Source organism: Entelurus aequoreus, linkage group LG01 (genome assembly GCF_033978785.1).
Source record: "Entelurus aequoreus isolate RoL-2023_Sb linkage group LG01, RoL_Eaeq_v1.1, whole genome shotgun sequence".
Lineage (NCBI taxonomy): Eukaryota > Metazoa > Chordata > Actinopteri > Syngnathiformes > Syngnathidae > Entelurus > Entelurus aequoreus.
Genome location: NC_084731.1, coordinates 13,674,972 through 13,691,220, shown reverse-complemented (window position 1 = coordinate 13,691,220; position 16,249 = coordinate 13,674,972). Strand labels below are relative to the sequence as shown.

Sequence of the window (16,249 nt, the reverse complement as noted above, 5' to 3'; positions counted from 1 at the left end):
CCTCCCGCAACCCTAAAAGGGACAAGCGGTAGAAAATGGATGGCTGGATAAATGCTAAAAACGTTATGACAGACCGCCTTAAAAACGGAATGGAAATTTTAATTTTTTTTGTACTGAATGAGACACACAGAATGTACATGACAATAAAGAATGTGGGATTTACAATATTAACTATGAAGGATAAAACACTGAATATTGACAACATATGAACGTCACACACCCTCTCCATCCACATATTTTAACAATCAAGCGAAACCCAACAAAAATGCAACAAACACAGCAAAATATGAACGCGAAGGGTAACAAAAAAAACCCACCTACTATCTGATATATCTGATATATTACTAAGCTTTAGAACTTTGTTGTGAAAATCTCCTTCGACGTTTGTCCCTGACTCAGGCTGGCCGCTCTGGAAACACTCTGTGGAAACGCTCCCCACCCACAGTGCTTGGTACCTCGTCTGAACTGCTGTGATTTAGATTACTACAGTAACTAGTATATCATGCAAAAGCGCAGATTCCAACCGTTGGAATACTTTGTATAGTTCAAGACTTACGGTCATTTGAAAACATCACTGCACATCACAATGGCAGCTACACTTTCCATCTTAAAGTTCTAAGAAAATTCTTTGGGAATGTCCGGCGGGCCAGATTAAAAAGCTTAACAGGCCGCGTGCGGCCCCCCGGGCCTTGATTTGCCCAGGTCTGTGTTAGAGCCTTTTCCAAAATTCTACACACAATTCATAACGAGGTTGTGAAAAAGTTATTTGCAAAATCATTAGAAATTTTTAAAAAAGTAAGAAACACATGTACATAAGTATTCACAGCCTTTGCCATGAGTCAATCATTTTAAAGAAGTAGTAAATGAAAGAAGATAAAAGAATGGAGGACAGGTTTTCTTTCTACATTTGAAACACTTTCTTGTGTAATACATGACATGTTATGTTTTCCCCTCATTTTGTACATGTTACGCAATTGAAAAGAAATGTTAAAAAGCCAGACAAAGGGCAATTTTTTAGCTAGTGTTTAATTTAATAAACAATCAAACTGAGCATTTTTTCTCTTGTTGGGTGGAAAGTTGTACATTAAGGTATATATTTATTTAATGTAGCATTAATGTACTAAGCTACTTTTGCCGTGGAGCTTTCTTTCTTTCTTTAGTTTATTTGGAACATGAACACACTTACATCAGAATACATCACACAATTTCATAGCATTTCATTTTACATCATGCCCGAAAAGGAGTAGGAAGAAGCAAAGCTTATTTAATGCTACCCCTTTCCCACTTCAAAGCGTTTACAAATATATAGAATCGTTTACTGACCTTTTTATATAATAAAATAACATCTATAAATTAGTAGACACAACAGTTTTGTAATATGTAATTAATTAATTCAGTCATTATTAACATACTGAGATGAAGAATATCTTATTTTCAATAAGGTTGGAAGTATTTCTCATAATTCTTCTTCTTTGTACTTTGTAAGCACTATTATTTTGAACAACCTCTTAAACTGGATCATATCAGTACAATTCTTAACTTCTTTAATTTAATTCCACATACTGAAATGCTAAAAGTTGTAAGTGTTGTACGTGCATATAAATGTTTTAAATTATTTTTTTCTCTAAGGTTATATTTCTCCTCTTTAGTTGAGAAGAATTGTTGTACACTCTTTGGTAGCAGGTTATAGTTTGCTTTGTACATCATTTTAGCTGTTTGCAATTTTACCAAATCACCGAACTTTAATATTTTTGACTTAATAAATAAAGGGTTTGTATGTTCTCCATATCCAACATTATGTATTATTCTAACTGATCTTTTTTGTAACACGGTTAGCGAATGTAGCGCACATTTGTAGTTATTACCCCATATTTCTGCACTATAACTCAGATATGGTAACACTAGCGAGCAGTAGAGAATATGAAGTGATTTTTGACCCAGGACGTATTTTGCTTTATTCATTATTGAAATGTTTTTTGCCACCTTATGTTGTACGTTTTGTATATGACATTTCCAGTTCATTTGATCATCTATTAATACTCCCAAAAATGATTTTACCCTTTCGATGTCTACTCCATCTATTAGCTTGTTCTGTACCTTGCTACAATTCTCTGGGGATAGCTTTCCCTGTAGCTTAGCTACATTTAATCAAGAGTAACTTGTAACTTAGCTTCCTACATTTCCCAAGTAGCTTGCCCAACACTGCCGACAAGTAAAAAAAAAAGTTGTTTTGCATAATGGTGTACATTGTTCAAGGAGGTCGCAATCCACACAGTACAATGTGTGTTGATTGTGTCAAAGTTGCGACCATTTAGCACAGGGGTGGGCAATTAATTTTTACCGGGGGCAGCATGAGCAACCCGAGCACTGCTGGAGGGCCACATCGACAATATTTCAATTACATTTTGCTCAATATTATTTTTGATATATACCGTAAGATAAATAATAATAATAATTAATAATAATAATGATACTTTCATTTAACCTAACTTAACTTTATACCAAAAGCACTGCTTTGGAAATCATTTGTACCCCTTTCAGAGATCACATTTAGTTCCCCTTAAACATCCTCATGTTGCACAATGAAATGTAAGCATAGGATGAAGTGTGCATTCCTGTAACTTTCTCAAGTAACAGCATTCCATGATTTATATAAATAAATTAACATTAATAATAAATGACAGTAAAATAAGCACACGTATGACTGAGGAGTCATAGTGTAACTCTGTGTGGTGTTTGAGTTGTCCGACTTTTTGTGTGGCCATAAACGCACCAGTGGTTTCGTGGTATGCGTGTTGGTGACAGATGACAAGTTGGTTTTGGCCTGGTTTGTACGGCAGAAAATGACTAGTTTTTCGAGATAGAATTGTTTTACTCATGTTTTTGGTGTGGTTATGGCCGAATATAAACAGTTTTGCTCAATAAAGTGATCGATATAATTCCTGTCCTCGAAGCATCTCGATAGACGTTACAATAATTGAACGGTGTTCAATTGAACGGTGTTGACGAACACCGTTAGGGCCGCTTGTTGTCACTGTCACTCAAAGTTGCATTGCAAAATTACACAGAATAAATGTGTTTATTTTGTTTAGAATTCAGATGGGATTTGATTTGGTGCGCGGCATATATTTGCTGTGCGCAGAGGACGCTTGAGCAGTGCGCAATTGCGCAGGCGCGCACCTTAGAGGGAACGTTGCTTGGCAGTCCATGTCTTGTTGAAAACACGCCAATTGTCTTCAACTTTTCTCTTTTTAGCGTCTCGGGTGTAAAGCGTGCATCACTTGTCGCGGGGCACCTTCACTCACAGGTTACACACGGACATACGCCCATAAATAAAACTTTTCAAAATAAAAGCAGCACAGTTGTATTGCGCGCACGACATAGATGTTTTTTCAACTTTATTTTGTAATTTGTGATTGCAGCTGTTCACATTCACTCACAATCACGCACGCGCATACGTCCACACGGAAGAAATACAAATAACGCTTTTCAAAACAAAAGCAGCACCGTTGTATTGCACACTCGACATAGATACTTTTTTAAATGTATTTTGTAATTTATGATTGGCCTCACGCGGGCCGGACAGGGACGCACAAGGGGCCGGATGTGGCCCGCGGGCCGCAGAATGCCCAGGTCTGATTTAGCATGAACCTTGAGCTCCATCTGAGGTAAAAAAATATATATAGAGTCTCACCAGGTAGACATGATGCTCATCCTGGAAAGCATAGAACAGCTGTGGGATCCAGGGACAGCAGTTCAAAGACAGAATCCTCCGCTCCTCTTCGTGAAAAACAACCTGAATTATTTAGATACGAAAAATGTTAGTCATAAAACGACATACAACCTGGAAATGATTGGAATCACCAGACTTGGAGTATGTTTAATCAGTTTGTTTAAATTTGTAGAAAACAGCAGATAATAGAAAGGACACAAAACTATAGTCATTTCAAATGGCAACTTCTTGTCTTTAAGAAACACTAACATTTTGGGTTTGGGTGGAAGTTGAAAAAATGTGCTTAAGGATTGGTTTGTTTATGAAGCTTGATGTGGTTTCTGTTATTTTAGGAGAGTTCATTGACAGTCATGATTTAGTCAATTTAATTATAGTACTCGGTAAAAGGTTTATTTTTAAGGCCAAAAACAGATATTCACTTAGTATTACTTTCTTTAAAACATTTATTCAGTATTTTTTAACTTTAGAAAGTTATATGGTTGAAACCGATAATGATGCCAAAAAACATAAAAAAAAGATGGGAAGTCCTCAAATGCTTATTTTGAAAATTTAATTTTGTTTATAGATGATATGCAATCTGTTGTTGTGTTCCCTAATTTGAGTGTACATAAATGAAGGTGTGTGTTGCTGAGTCCGACCTGGACATAATCTGGACTGTACATAAATGCTTATTTTGAGAATGTAATTTTGTTTATAGATTATATGCAATCTGTTGTTGTGTTCCCTAATTTTCAGTGTACCGGTACATAAATGAAGGTGTGTGTTGCTGAGCCCGACCTGGACATAATCTGGACTGGACCTGGTTTTAAGAACCCTTTAAACAATCTAATTTCATTGACAACCTGATCTGGTGAAGATAAGGTCCTTTTTAAAAAATAAATAAATAAAATAAGATAAATACATTAAAAACATTTTCTTAAATAAAAAAGAAAGTAAACAATATAAAAACAGTTACAAAGAAACTAGTAATTAATGAAAATGAGTCAAATTAACTGTTAAAGGTTAGTACTATTAGTGGACCAGCAGCACGCACAATCATGTGTGCTTACGGACTGTATCCCTTGCAGATTGTATTGATATATATTGTAGGGATGCAACAACTAATCGATTAAATCGATTATAAAAATAGTTGCAGATTAATTTAGTCATCGATTCGTTGGATTTATGCTATGCGCATGCGCAGAGGCTTTTTAAAATAAAAAAAATAAAACTTTTTTTTTTTTTTTTAAATAAACCTTTATTTATAAACTGCAACATGTACAAACAGCAGAGAAACAATAATCAAAATAAGTATGGTGCCAGTATGATGTTTTTTTCCAATAAAATACGGGAAAGGATAGAAATGTAGTTTGTCTCTTTTATCTGATTATTAATCGATTAATCGAAGTAATAATCGACAGATTAATCGATTATCAAATTAATCGTTAGTTGCAGCCCTAATATATTGTTAATATTAATAACTGTTTCCCTTGCAGACTGTATTGATATATATTGATATATAATGTAGGAACCAGAATATTAATAACAGAAAGAAACAACCCTTTTGTGTGAATGAGTGTGAATGGGGGAGGGAGGTTTTTTGGGTTAGTGCACTAATTGTAAGTGTATCTTGTGTTTCTTATGTTGATTTAATTTATAAAAAATAAAATAAAATAAAAATGACCACTAAAATCAATCAAGAATTGTGGTAGTTAGTAACGGTTTCATTTTGAAATCACGCAGCCACAGATTTATGGAATCAATCAATTCTGAGAAAACAATCACCTTATACATTTTCCAAAGCTAACACCTGCGTCAGATTAAATCTGTACATTAGCCTGCAGTTAAAAACGAGTGTTCACACCCTGGAGAGCTGTTGCACCAGGTGGATTGGCATGAATCATGGCTCCGGCACGAGATATGTCAATTGAAACAAAGGAGAGGATTAGCAAACGTCTTCAAAGAATGTAAATCGTTGCGCAATGTTCCAAAAGAGGTTAATTGTTCACAGTCAGTTGTGTCCAAAATCGGGACCAAGTACAAACATCATGGGAAGGTTGCAAAAGGCAAGCATAGTGGTAAAGCAAGAATGAATTGATTAACGTGGACCCCGACTTAAACAAGTGGAAAAACTTATTGGGGTGTTACCATTTAGTGGTCAATTGTACGGAATATGTACTGTACTGTGTGCAATCTACTAATAAAAGTTTCAATCAATCAATCAAGGGAAACACAGGGCAGAAACTTAAAGCAATATGTCTTGAAAACAAAAAATGCACAGCAAAACAAATGAAGAACAAAGGGATAAAAGAGACTGGAGCCACTGTCTGTGATCAAACTGGATTTAAATACAGAAAAGCTAAACGAAAGCCGTCATTAACATGTCAACAAAAAACAAGGTTCCAATGGGCTAAGGAACAGCAGTGGACTATGGGTGACTGGATACAAGCCTTATTCAGTGAATCTGCATTAGGCAAGGTGATGATGCGGGAACTTTTGTTTGGTGGCGTTCCAATGACATTTATGAAGACGACTGCCTAAAGAAAACATGTCCAAAGTCATTGATGATATGGGACCGCATGTCAGATAATGGAACTGTCGTTACATCTTCAATAAACACACAAGTTTTGAACATTTTGAACACTTTTCTCATTCCATCAATGGAAAGGATGTTTGAGGATGTACCATTCTTGATGATCATCATTTTTCAAGATGACAATGCATCTCGCCATAGAGAAAAAACTTTCCTGGAAGAACGATATATAAAGGTCAATGTCATGGCCTGCAAATGGTCTGGATCTCAGTCCAATTGAAAATCTCCGGTGGAAACGAAAGAAAGTGGTCTATGACAAGACTCCAACCTGCAAAGCTGATCTGACAACAGCAATCAGAAAATGTTGGAACGAGATTAATGGAGAGTTCTACACTCGTTAAGTCCGTGCCTCAGAGACCGCCAGCTGTTATAAAAGCCAGAGGTGGTGCAACAATGTAATAGTAGTGTGTTTGGGTTTTTTTTTGTTCGTTTGTTTTTCATGATTCCATAATGGTTTTCTCTTGATCTAAAAATGAAACTGTGACTGACAACCACAATTTTTTTGGTTTCTTTAAGACATGTCGATAAATGCTTTAAAATGTAATATCGGAAATTATCGGTATCGGTTTCAAAAAGTTAAATGTATGACTTTTTAAAACGCCGCTGTGTACACGGACGTAGGGAGAAGTACAGAGCGCCAATAAACCTTAAAGGCACTGCCTTTGCGTGCCGGCCCAATCACATAATATATCTACGGCTTTTCACACACACAAGTGAACGCAAGGCATACTTGGTCAACAGCCATACAGGTCACACTGAGGGTGGACGTATAAACAACTTTAACACTGTTACAAATATGCGCCACACTGTGAACCCACACCAAACAAGAATGACAAACACATTTCGGGAGAACATCCGCACCGTAACACAACATAAACACAACACAACAAATACCCAGAACCCCTTGCAGCACTAACTCTTCCGGGACGCTACAATATATACCCCCGCTACCCCCCCCCCCCAACCCCGCCCACCTCAACCTCTCTCAGGGAGAGCATGTCCCAAATTCCAAGCTGCTGTTTTGAGGCATGTTAAAAAAAATAATGCACTTTGTGACTTCAATAATAAATATGGCAGTGCCATGTTGGCATTTTTTTTCCATAACTTGAGTTGATTTATTTTGGAAAAACTTGTTACATTGTTTAATGCATCCAGCGGGGCATCACAACAAAATTAGGCATAATAATGTGTTAATTCCACGACTGTATACATCGGTATCGGTTGATATTGGAATCGGTAATTAAGAGTTGGACAATATCGGATATCGGCAAAAAAGACATTATCGGACATCTCTAGTTTCTTTTAGAATAATGTGTTGATTCCACGACTGTATATATCGGTAACGGTTGATATCGGAATCGGTAACTAAGAGTTGGACAATATCGGAATATCGGCAAAAAAGCCATTATCGGACATCTCTAGTTTCTTTTAGTGTTTCTTAAAGCCAGAACATTGCCATTTTAAATGACTGTAATGTTGTTCTCAACTGAATATATCCTCCATGTCTGGTGAATCAATCGTTTTTTGCCAGGGGTTGTACAGTTAATGTGCATTTGTTGAAATTAAACCTTTTATTTTTCTTTTGCAGCCTTAACATCGGGAAAGATTGAAAGATAACAATTACCCTGAGGAGATTATAGCCTCAATTACCCTCGACTCCAGCTGCTTTTAGAGTTCATTTCAAATGGTTCAACAAAGGGTTTATTGTGTGACGAAAACATTTCTTGCACTTGGCTGCTCTTTGTATTGCTCACTTCACTTCTCTTTCTGTCACCACTCATGTTCTATTCTGACTGAGATCTGTCGGATTAGTCACATGCCATCACAGAGCGCTGCTGTGAAGTGATGTAACTCGGTTGAGGGGTAACTCCACAGCATCCTCCAGTGGGATTTCGTCTGATCGCAGCCATCGACAGCGGTTCCTCTTTGTTGTATTCATTGAAACCCAAAGTCTAATTTTTACCACACGTTACATTCTATTACACCACACGAGCTCGCATGCAGTCACGCGTGGTATAAGCAAAAAGAGATGGGACATGCAAACAGTGTTGCACCCTGGAGGTTCAGTGCCTTGCTCAAGTTGCTCAAGAACAAACCGCAGGGGTGTGCAGATCGATCGGCCGTATTTCCTGAAAAAGTCATCGCCCATTGCCGATTTATGTATTTTATTGTCGATCACAAACACTGATCCTGTATGACTGGCACTATTTTTGGTCAAAGTGTCAGCAGCTAATTATGTATCTGAGTATTTCAATACACAGTGTGGGTCCGCTCCCCTGAATTAATAACAATAACTTCCATTATGGCGGATAAACTGCATGTTATAGTTTTTTAAGTATAATTGTCAAGTTAGTGTCATTATGACTGGAGGATGAGGCTAAACATGCTACACACCGAAAGCTAACCAGGAGCAGGCAGGATTATAGCCAAGCTAACCGCTAAAATAGTTTGAAACAACACTAAGAAATACGTGCTTAGTAAACTTCAGATTGACTATACACACTTTCTCTTCCGATCCAAAAGAGACTGGCTCAAACGTTAATAAGTCAGCAATAAATTCATATTTCTTTTATCATTTCAATGCTTGAAATCTTTTAACAACTCCATCCATCTATTGGTTGGTTTTCTTATGTTTTATGGCCTTTTGTCAAAAACAACTGTTTATATATATATATATGAGCCGAACCGTGACCTCTAAATATATATATATATATATATATATATATATATATATATATATTATCCGATTATTAACCGATTAATCGATGTAATCAACAGATTAATCGATTATCAAATTAATTGTTAGTTGCAGCCCTAATATATATATTAGGGGTGTAACGGTACACAAACATTTCGGTTCGGTACGTACCTCAGTTTAGAGGTCACGGTAAAGAACCGAAATTTTTGTGTACCGTGACACCCCTAATATATATATATATATATATATATATATATATATATATATATATATATATATATATATATATACACACATATATATATATATATATATATATATATATATATATATATATATATATATATATATATATATATATATATATACACACACCCCTAATATATATATATATATATATATATGTATATATTAGGGGTGTAACGGTACACAAAAATTTCGGTTCGGTACCGTGACCTCTAAACCGAGGTACGTACCGAACCAAAATTGTTGTGTACCGTTACACCCCTAATATATATATATATATATATATATATATATATATATATATATATATATATTAGGGCTGCAACTAACGATTAATTTGATAATCGATTAATCTGTCGATTATTATTATTATTATTATTAAATGTAGTTTGTCTATTTTATCCGATTATTAATCGATTAATAATCGGATAAAATAGACAAACTACATTTCTATCCCTTCCAGTATTTTATTTTAAAAAACAGCATACTGGCACCATACTTATTTTGATTATTGTTTCTCAGCTGTTTGTACATGTTGCAGTTTATAAATAAAGGTTTATTTAAAAAATAAAAAAAAATAAAAAAAATTTTTTTTTTTTTTTAAAAAGCCTCTGCGCATGCTCATAGCATAGATCCAACGAATCGATGACTAAATTAATCGGCAACTATTTTTATAATCGATTTAATCGATTAGTTGTTGCAGCCCTAATATATATATATATATATATATATATATATATATATATATATATATATATATATATATATATATATATATATATATATATATATATATATATATATATATATATATATATATATATATATACACACATTAGGGGTGTAATGGTACACAAAAATTTCGGTTCGGTACGTACCTCGGTTTAGAGGTCACGGTTCGGTTCATTTTCGGTACAGTAAGAAAACAACAAAACATACATTTTTTGGTCATTTATTTACCATATTTGTAAACAATGGCTTTATCCTTTTAACATTGGGAACACTATAATAATTCTGCCCACGTTAATCAACATTAAACTGCCTCAAGTTGTTGCTCAGATTAAATAAACTGACAAAACTTTTCTTCTACGTATAAAAAGTGCAACATTAAACAGTTTCAAGTTAACTCATCACAGCATTTGGGAAGCCTGTAGTTGATTTTTTTAGCTGCAAAATGAGAACAGCCTGTGTTCTTTTATCAGAAATAACAACTAGAAGAGAAAATAAACAATTTCTTACGTGTTCTTGAGAGCGCAACACTGTCTTCTCCATGACTTTCAGGGCACAGACATCGCCCGTGACCTTCTCCCGTACCACTTGGACGTTGCCGAAGCGACCGCGGCCCACCACTGCACGCACCTCAAAGTCATGGAGGCCAGGCTGCAAGGCCTGGAGCTCGGAGACCACGTCGGAAACTGTCAAACACACCCAGAAAATAGAAGATGTACATTTGAACAAAAAAACTGCAGGGATTGATCACAACAGTACTTTGTGTTTGTATCAATTGCTGGACTGGTGTCAATGACACAGTCAGGTATCCTAGTTGTTGGTTATTATTGAAGATAACTGTAATGCAACTTTTTCTGATTATGTACACTTTTTTGTAAGATACTAGCACCACCTATGGGACGGACAAATCAGTTGAACTTTCACAAAACAGACTGGGAAGACAGAAAAAGTATTAGGAATTATATTTCTGAGAAAATATATAAACTATAACAGTAAACAATGAAAAAAGAAAAGGTTTTCGTCAAACAATGACCAAGTCCATAGAAATTACTCTCATAAAAACTACAAAATAAATGCAATGGAAAAATAAAAATATTGTGCTACAATTGCATAAACATTTTAGGATCAAAACCTAATGCAAAATAAAATCGCTGCAAATATTAAAATACCCACAATAACCCCAAAAACAACTGCATGAGAACAATACTGCAACTGGATGTAACAAAAGGAATGATTGCCAGGCCCCTGGGGGACCAAGACCTGAAGGATGGCCGCCTTTAAAGATATGATGTCCAAAAGAAAGTGGTTGACTTTTGAAGCGGTGGAATGACAAAGATGTCTTTAACCACTTGTATCATTCTAATGCTAACATTAGCTGCATTCGTTGGGGGAGTTATAATACAACAGCCAAGTGTTTAACAAACACATAAATAAAAAAGTACCCTTTAGTTCTGCTTCTTTAAAAGTCAGCCGCCTTTCTTCTGGGAATTCTGCTCACTTCATTAAAGGCGGATGTCCCTCAGGCCTGGCAAACTTGAGTTTTGTTACGTCAGCTTACAGCATTTCTCTCATACGGTTGTTTTTGAGGTCTGCATGGGTTTTTTGCAGCGATTTTTTTGCGGTGCTTGCTGTATTTCCCCCCAATGCATCTCTTTTATGGTGCTTTTTGGTTGGACATCATTTCTGTGTTTGGAGCAAGATTCTGTACACCTTTGATTATAATTAGGATCAACAAAGTAAAGGTTGTATCATAAAATAATTATAGGATCTTGAACATTTATGAGTTAAAGGTTTTGGTATTATTGGCTTAGTACAGGGGTGTCAAACATACGGCCCGCGTGATGAGTTTGCCAAGTATTAAAATGAGCTGCATTTTTTTTTACTGTGAAAGAAACTGCTGTTCTGAATGTGTCCACTGGATGTCACAATAGCAATTCTGTTAGAACTTGCAAGAGGTACAAAGTAAAGCGTGCAAAATTAAAACCTGCCGTTTATGTCTTCTGCTTCAAACACATGGTTATTTGGCACCCTTAGTCCCCCATAATGTCTCTGTCAATAATGAGAAAACTTAACCCTTTTGAATAGTTTTACCTCCGTTTCTTACGATTTGTTGAGTTAGCACTGGATTGATACGTGGACATGACAAAGGAGGTATTTGATACCTGGAAGAGTTTACATGTTGTGTTTTTTTTGTTCAGTCCCCGAAAGCCTGTGACTTAAAGTTGAATCCTGGCTTTGCAGACACACTGAGACCAAGTCTAAACTCGTTGTGTTTTTGAAACTGCACCAATTTCCTCTGAATTTTCCACAAACTTGGAAGTGGTTTGTCTTAAGGATTATTTGTAGAGATGTCCGATAATGGCTTTTTTGCAGATATCCGATATTCCGATATTGTCCAACTCTTAATTACCGATATCAACCGATACTGATATATACAGTCGTGGAATGAACACATTATAATGCCTAATTTGGTTGTGATGCCCCGCTGGATGCATTAAACAATGTCACAAAGTTTTCGAAAATAAATCAACTCAAGTTATGTAAAAAAAAATGCCAACATGGCACTGCCATATTTATTATTGAAGTCACAAAGTTCTTTTTTTTTTTTTTACATGCAAAACAACAGCTCGGAATTTGGGACATGCTCTCCCTGAGAGAGCAATGAGGAGGTTGTGGTGGGCAAGGTTGAGGTGTGGGGGGTGTATATTGTAGCGTCCCGGAAGAGTTAGTGCTGCAAGGGGCTCTGGGCATTTGTTCTGTTGTGTTTATGTTGTGTTACGGTGCGGATGTTCTCCCGAAATGTGTTTGTCATTCTTGTTTGGTGTGGGTTCACAGTGTGGCGCATATTTGTAACAGTGTTAAAGTTGTTTATACGTCCACCCTCAGTGTGACCTGTATGGCTGTTGACCAAGTAGGCCTTGCATTCACTTGTGTGTGTGTGAAAAGCCGTAGATATTATGTGACTGGGCCGGCACGCAAAGGCAGTGCCTTTAAGGTTTATTGGCGCTCTGTACTTCTCCCTACATCCGTGTACACAGCGGCGTTTTAAAAAGTCATAAATTTTACTTTTTGAAACCGATACCGATAATTTTGAAACCGATACCGATAATTTCCCATATTACATTTTAAAGCATTTATCGGCCGATAATATCGGCAGTCCGATATTATCGGACATCTCTAATTATTTGTACGTTTTCATAATGTGCTTGTTCTAATTTTGGCTAAAGTATAACAAAGTATCGCATTTTTCGGACTATAAGTCGCAGTTTTTTTCATAGTTTGGCCGGGGGTGCGACTTATACTCAGGAGCGACTTATGTGTGAAACTATTAACACATTAGCGTAAAATATCCAATAATATTATTTATCTCATTCACGTAAGAGACTAGACGTATAAGATTTCATGGGATTTAGCGATTAGGAGTGACAGATTGTTTGGTAAACGTATAGCATGTTCTATATGTTATAGTTATTTGAATGACTCTTACCATAATATGTTACGTTAACATACCAGGCACGTTCTCAGTTGGTTATTTATGCCTCATATAACGTACACTTATTCAGCCTGTTGTTCACTATTCTTTAGACATTTTAAATTGCCTTTCAAATGTCTATTCTTGGTGTTGGCTTTTATCAAATGAATTTCCCCCAAAAATGCGACTTATATTTCAGTGCGACTTATATATGTTTTTTTCCTTCTTTATTATGCATTTTCGGCCGGTGCGAATTATACTTATACTTACTTATACTCCGAAAAATACGGTAAACAACCTGGAGTTGTCTTTATTTTTAAGTTATCATGTCATGATTTTACCATTCCGGTCCACTTGGGAATAGATTTCCCAGAGCCCCAAAAAAAAAGTATGCGGCTATAGAGCGTTTTCTGTTCGGGCTCCAGTACTCTGGAATGCCCTCCAGTTAGAGATGCTACCTCAGTCTGATCTTAAAACTCATTTGTATACTCTAGCCTTTAAATTTTCCTTGCCCTTATGTGGGCTCTGAACCGAGGATGTCGTTGTGGCTTGTGCAGCCCTTTGAGACACTCGTGATTTAGGGCTATATAAGTGAACTTTGATTGATGATTGATTGAACATTTATGAGTTAAAAGTTTTTGGTATTATCGGCTTAGTACAGGGGTCACCAACGCGGTGCCCGCGGGCACCAGGTAGCCCGTAAGGACCAGATGAGTAGCCCGCTGGCCTGTTCTAAAAATAGCTCAAATAGCAGCACTTACCAGTGAGCTGCCTCTATTTTTAAAATTGTATTTATTTACTAGCAAGCTGGTCTCGCTTTGCCCGACATTTTTAATTCTAAGAGAGACGAAACTCAAATAGAATTTGAAAATCCAAGAAAATATTTTAAAGACTTGGTCTTTACTTGTTTAAATAAATTCATTTATTTTTTTACTTTGCCTCTTATAACTTCCAGAAAAACAATTTTAGAGAAAAAATACAACCTTAAAAACAATTTTAGGATTTTTAAACACATATACATTTTTACCTTTTAAATTCCTTCCTCTTCTTTACTGACAATTTAAATCAATGTTCAAGTAATTTTTTTAATTTTTTTTATTGTAAAGAATAATAAATACATTTTAATTTAATTCTTCATTTTAGCTTCTGTTTTTTCGACGAAGAATATTTGTGAAATATTTCTTCAAATTTATTATGATTAAAATTCAAAAAAAATATTCTGGAAAATCTAGAAAATCTGTAGAATCAAATTTGAATCTTATTTCAAAGTCTTTTGAATTTCTTTTAAAATTTTTGTTCTGGAAAATATAGAAGAAATAATGATTTGTCTTTGTTAGAAATATAGCTTGGTCCAATTTGTTATATATTCTAACAAAGTGCAGATTGGATTTTAACCTATTTAAAACATGTCATCAAAATTCTAAAATTAATCTTAATCAGGAAAAATTACTAATGATGTTCCATAAATTATTTTTTTAATTTTTTCAAAAAGATTCGAATTTGCTAGTTTTTCTCTTCTTTTTTTCGGTTGAATTTTGAATTTTAAAGAGTCGAAATTGAAGATAAACTATGTTTCAGAATTTAATTGTCATTTTTTTCGTGTTTTCTCCTCCTTTAAACCGTTCAATTAAGTGTAAATATCATTCATTATTAATAATAACATAGAGTTAAAGGTAAATTGAGCAAATTGGCTATTTCTGGCAATTTATTTAAGTGTGTATCAAACTGGTAGCCCTTCGCATTAATCAGTACCCAAGAAGTAGCTCTTGGTTTCAAAAAGGTTGGTGACCCCTGGCTTAGTATATTTGAAGCAAACATGTGGTGTCTCCCCTCCCATAGTGTAAAACATCCATGCTCACACTTGTTGACAAAGTTGGCCACATGCTGAATCTTCATGAGCTCTGATGATGTGCATTCTTGGTACAGCAGCAGCAAAGAGTCCAAGAACTCTTCCCGACCCAAACACCGTCCTCCCTGTTGGCCACACAGGCTGACTCGACCCTGGGGGAAGGAAACACGTCACTGTCCTTTTGTCTCTTGTGACAACATTGATGGTGTTCGCTCCTGGAGGTTTTACCTGCAGCAGCTGGTTGAGTCTGGAGCTGCGGACGGTGATGGCGTCCGCGGAGGTCGCCGGCGTCTTCAGGCCTCCCTGGTTCACGTACTTGAACTTCAACATGTCCTAACAGTGTACGACATGACCCAGTTAAACTTTGTCCGTGTTTTAAATGTAACCTTTTGTTAGATTAAACCCACGATGACGTCATGTAAACAACACATCCATGCTAGCTAGTTGGTTAGCTAACGCCAGAAAGTACTCGACATACACTCAGATATTGTTACTCCTAAATGTAAAAAGTCAAAGCGTAGGTCAACTCACAACACGTCCATGCAAGTATTCCGCCGCTTCTAATCATTCACTGGCACGCTTTAACATATAAAAGAACACTCTCTGTTGCGGTCGTTATTCATTTCCGGTTAACGTTCAAATTTTGCGCCTTCCCCGCCCATTTCTTGCCGCGTGTGCCAGCAAGGGGGCATGTGATTGGTTAGTTTAGTGTTTTGGGGCGGTGCTTCTGATTTAGGCCAATCACTGCCCTCACGGGTCCGCCTCATAGTGTAGGCAGGAAGTAAACCACACTCAAGTTTTTTTTTTTAAATTATTTTTATAAACCTTTATTTATAATGTGTAACATTTATATACAAGCAAAGAAATAATAATAATCCAAATAAGTACAAAAACAGTACAAAACAGCGCCAAGGGGTTGTAAACTCAATAAAGCAACTAAAATAGAATGA

At 36.0% G+C, this 16,249-nt stretch overlaps 1 protein-coding gene across 9 annotated transcripts in view; it reads right to left on the bottom strand.

Annotated features, from left to right (window-relative positions):
• cita (citron rho-interacting serine/threonine kinase a) overlaps nt 1-15,952 on the bottom strand; it is a 113,111-nt gene extending 97,159 nt beyond the window's left edge. For all 9 annotated transcript variants that reach the window (XM_062044130.1, XM_062044164.1, XM_062044156.1 and 6 more), the window contains exons 1-5: nt 15,831-15,952; nt 15,528-15,632; nt 15,310-15,451; nt 10,489-10,664; nt 3,695-3,796 (exon numbers count right to left, since the gene is read on the bottom strand). In XM_062044130.1, the coding sequence (XP_061900114.1) occupies nt 3,695-3,796; nt 10,489-10,664; nt 15,310-15,451; nt 15,528-15,629 (522 nt within the window). In that variant the 5' untranslated portion in view covers nt 15,630-15,632; nt 15,831-15,952. The remainder of the gene's footprint in view (nt 1-3,694; nt 3,797-10,488; nt 10,665-15,309; nt 15,452-15,527; nt 15,633-15,830) is intronic.
• Between the last annotated feature and the right edge of the window lie 297 nt (nt 15,953-16,249).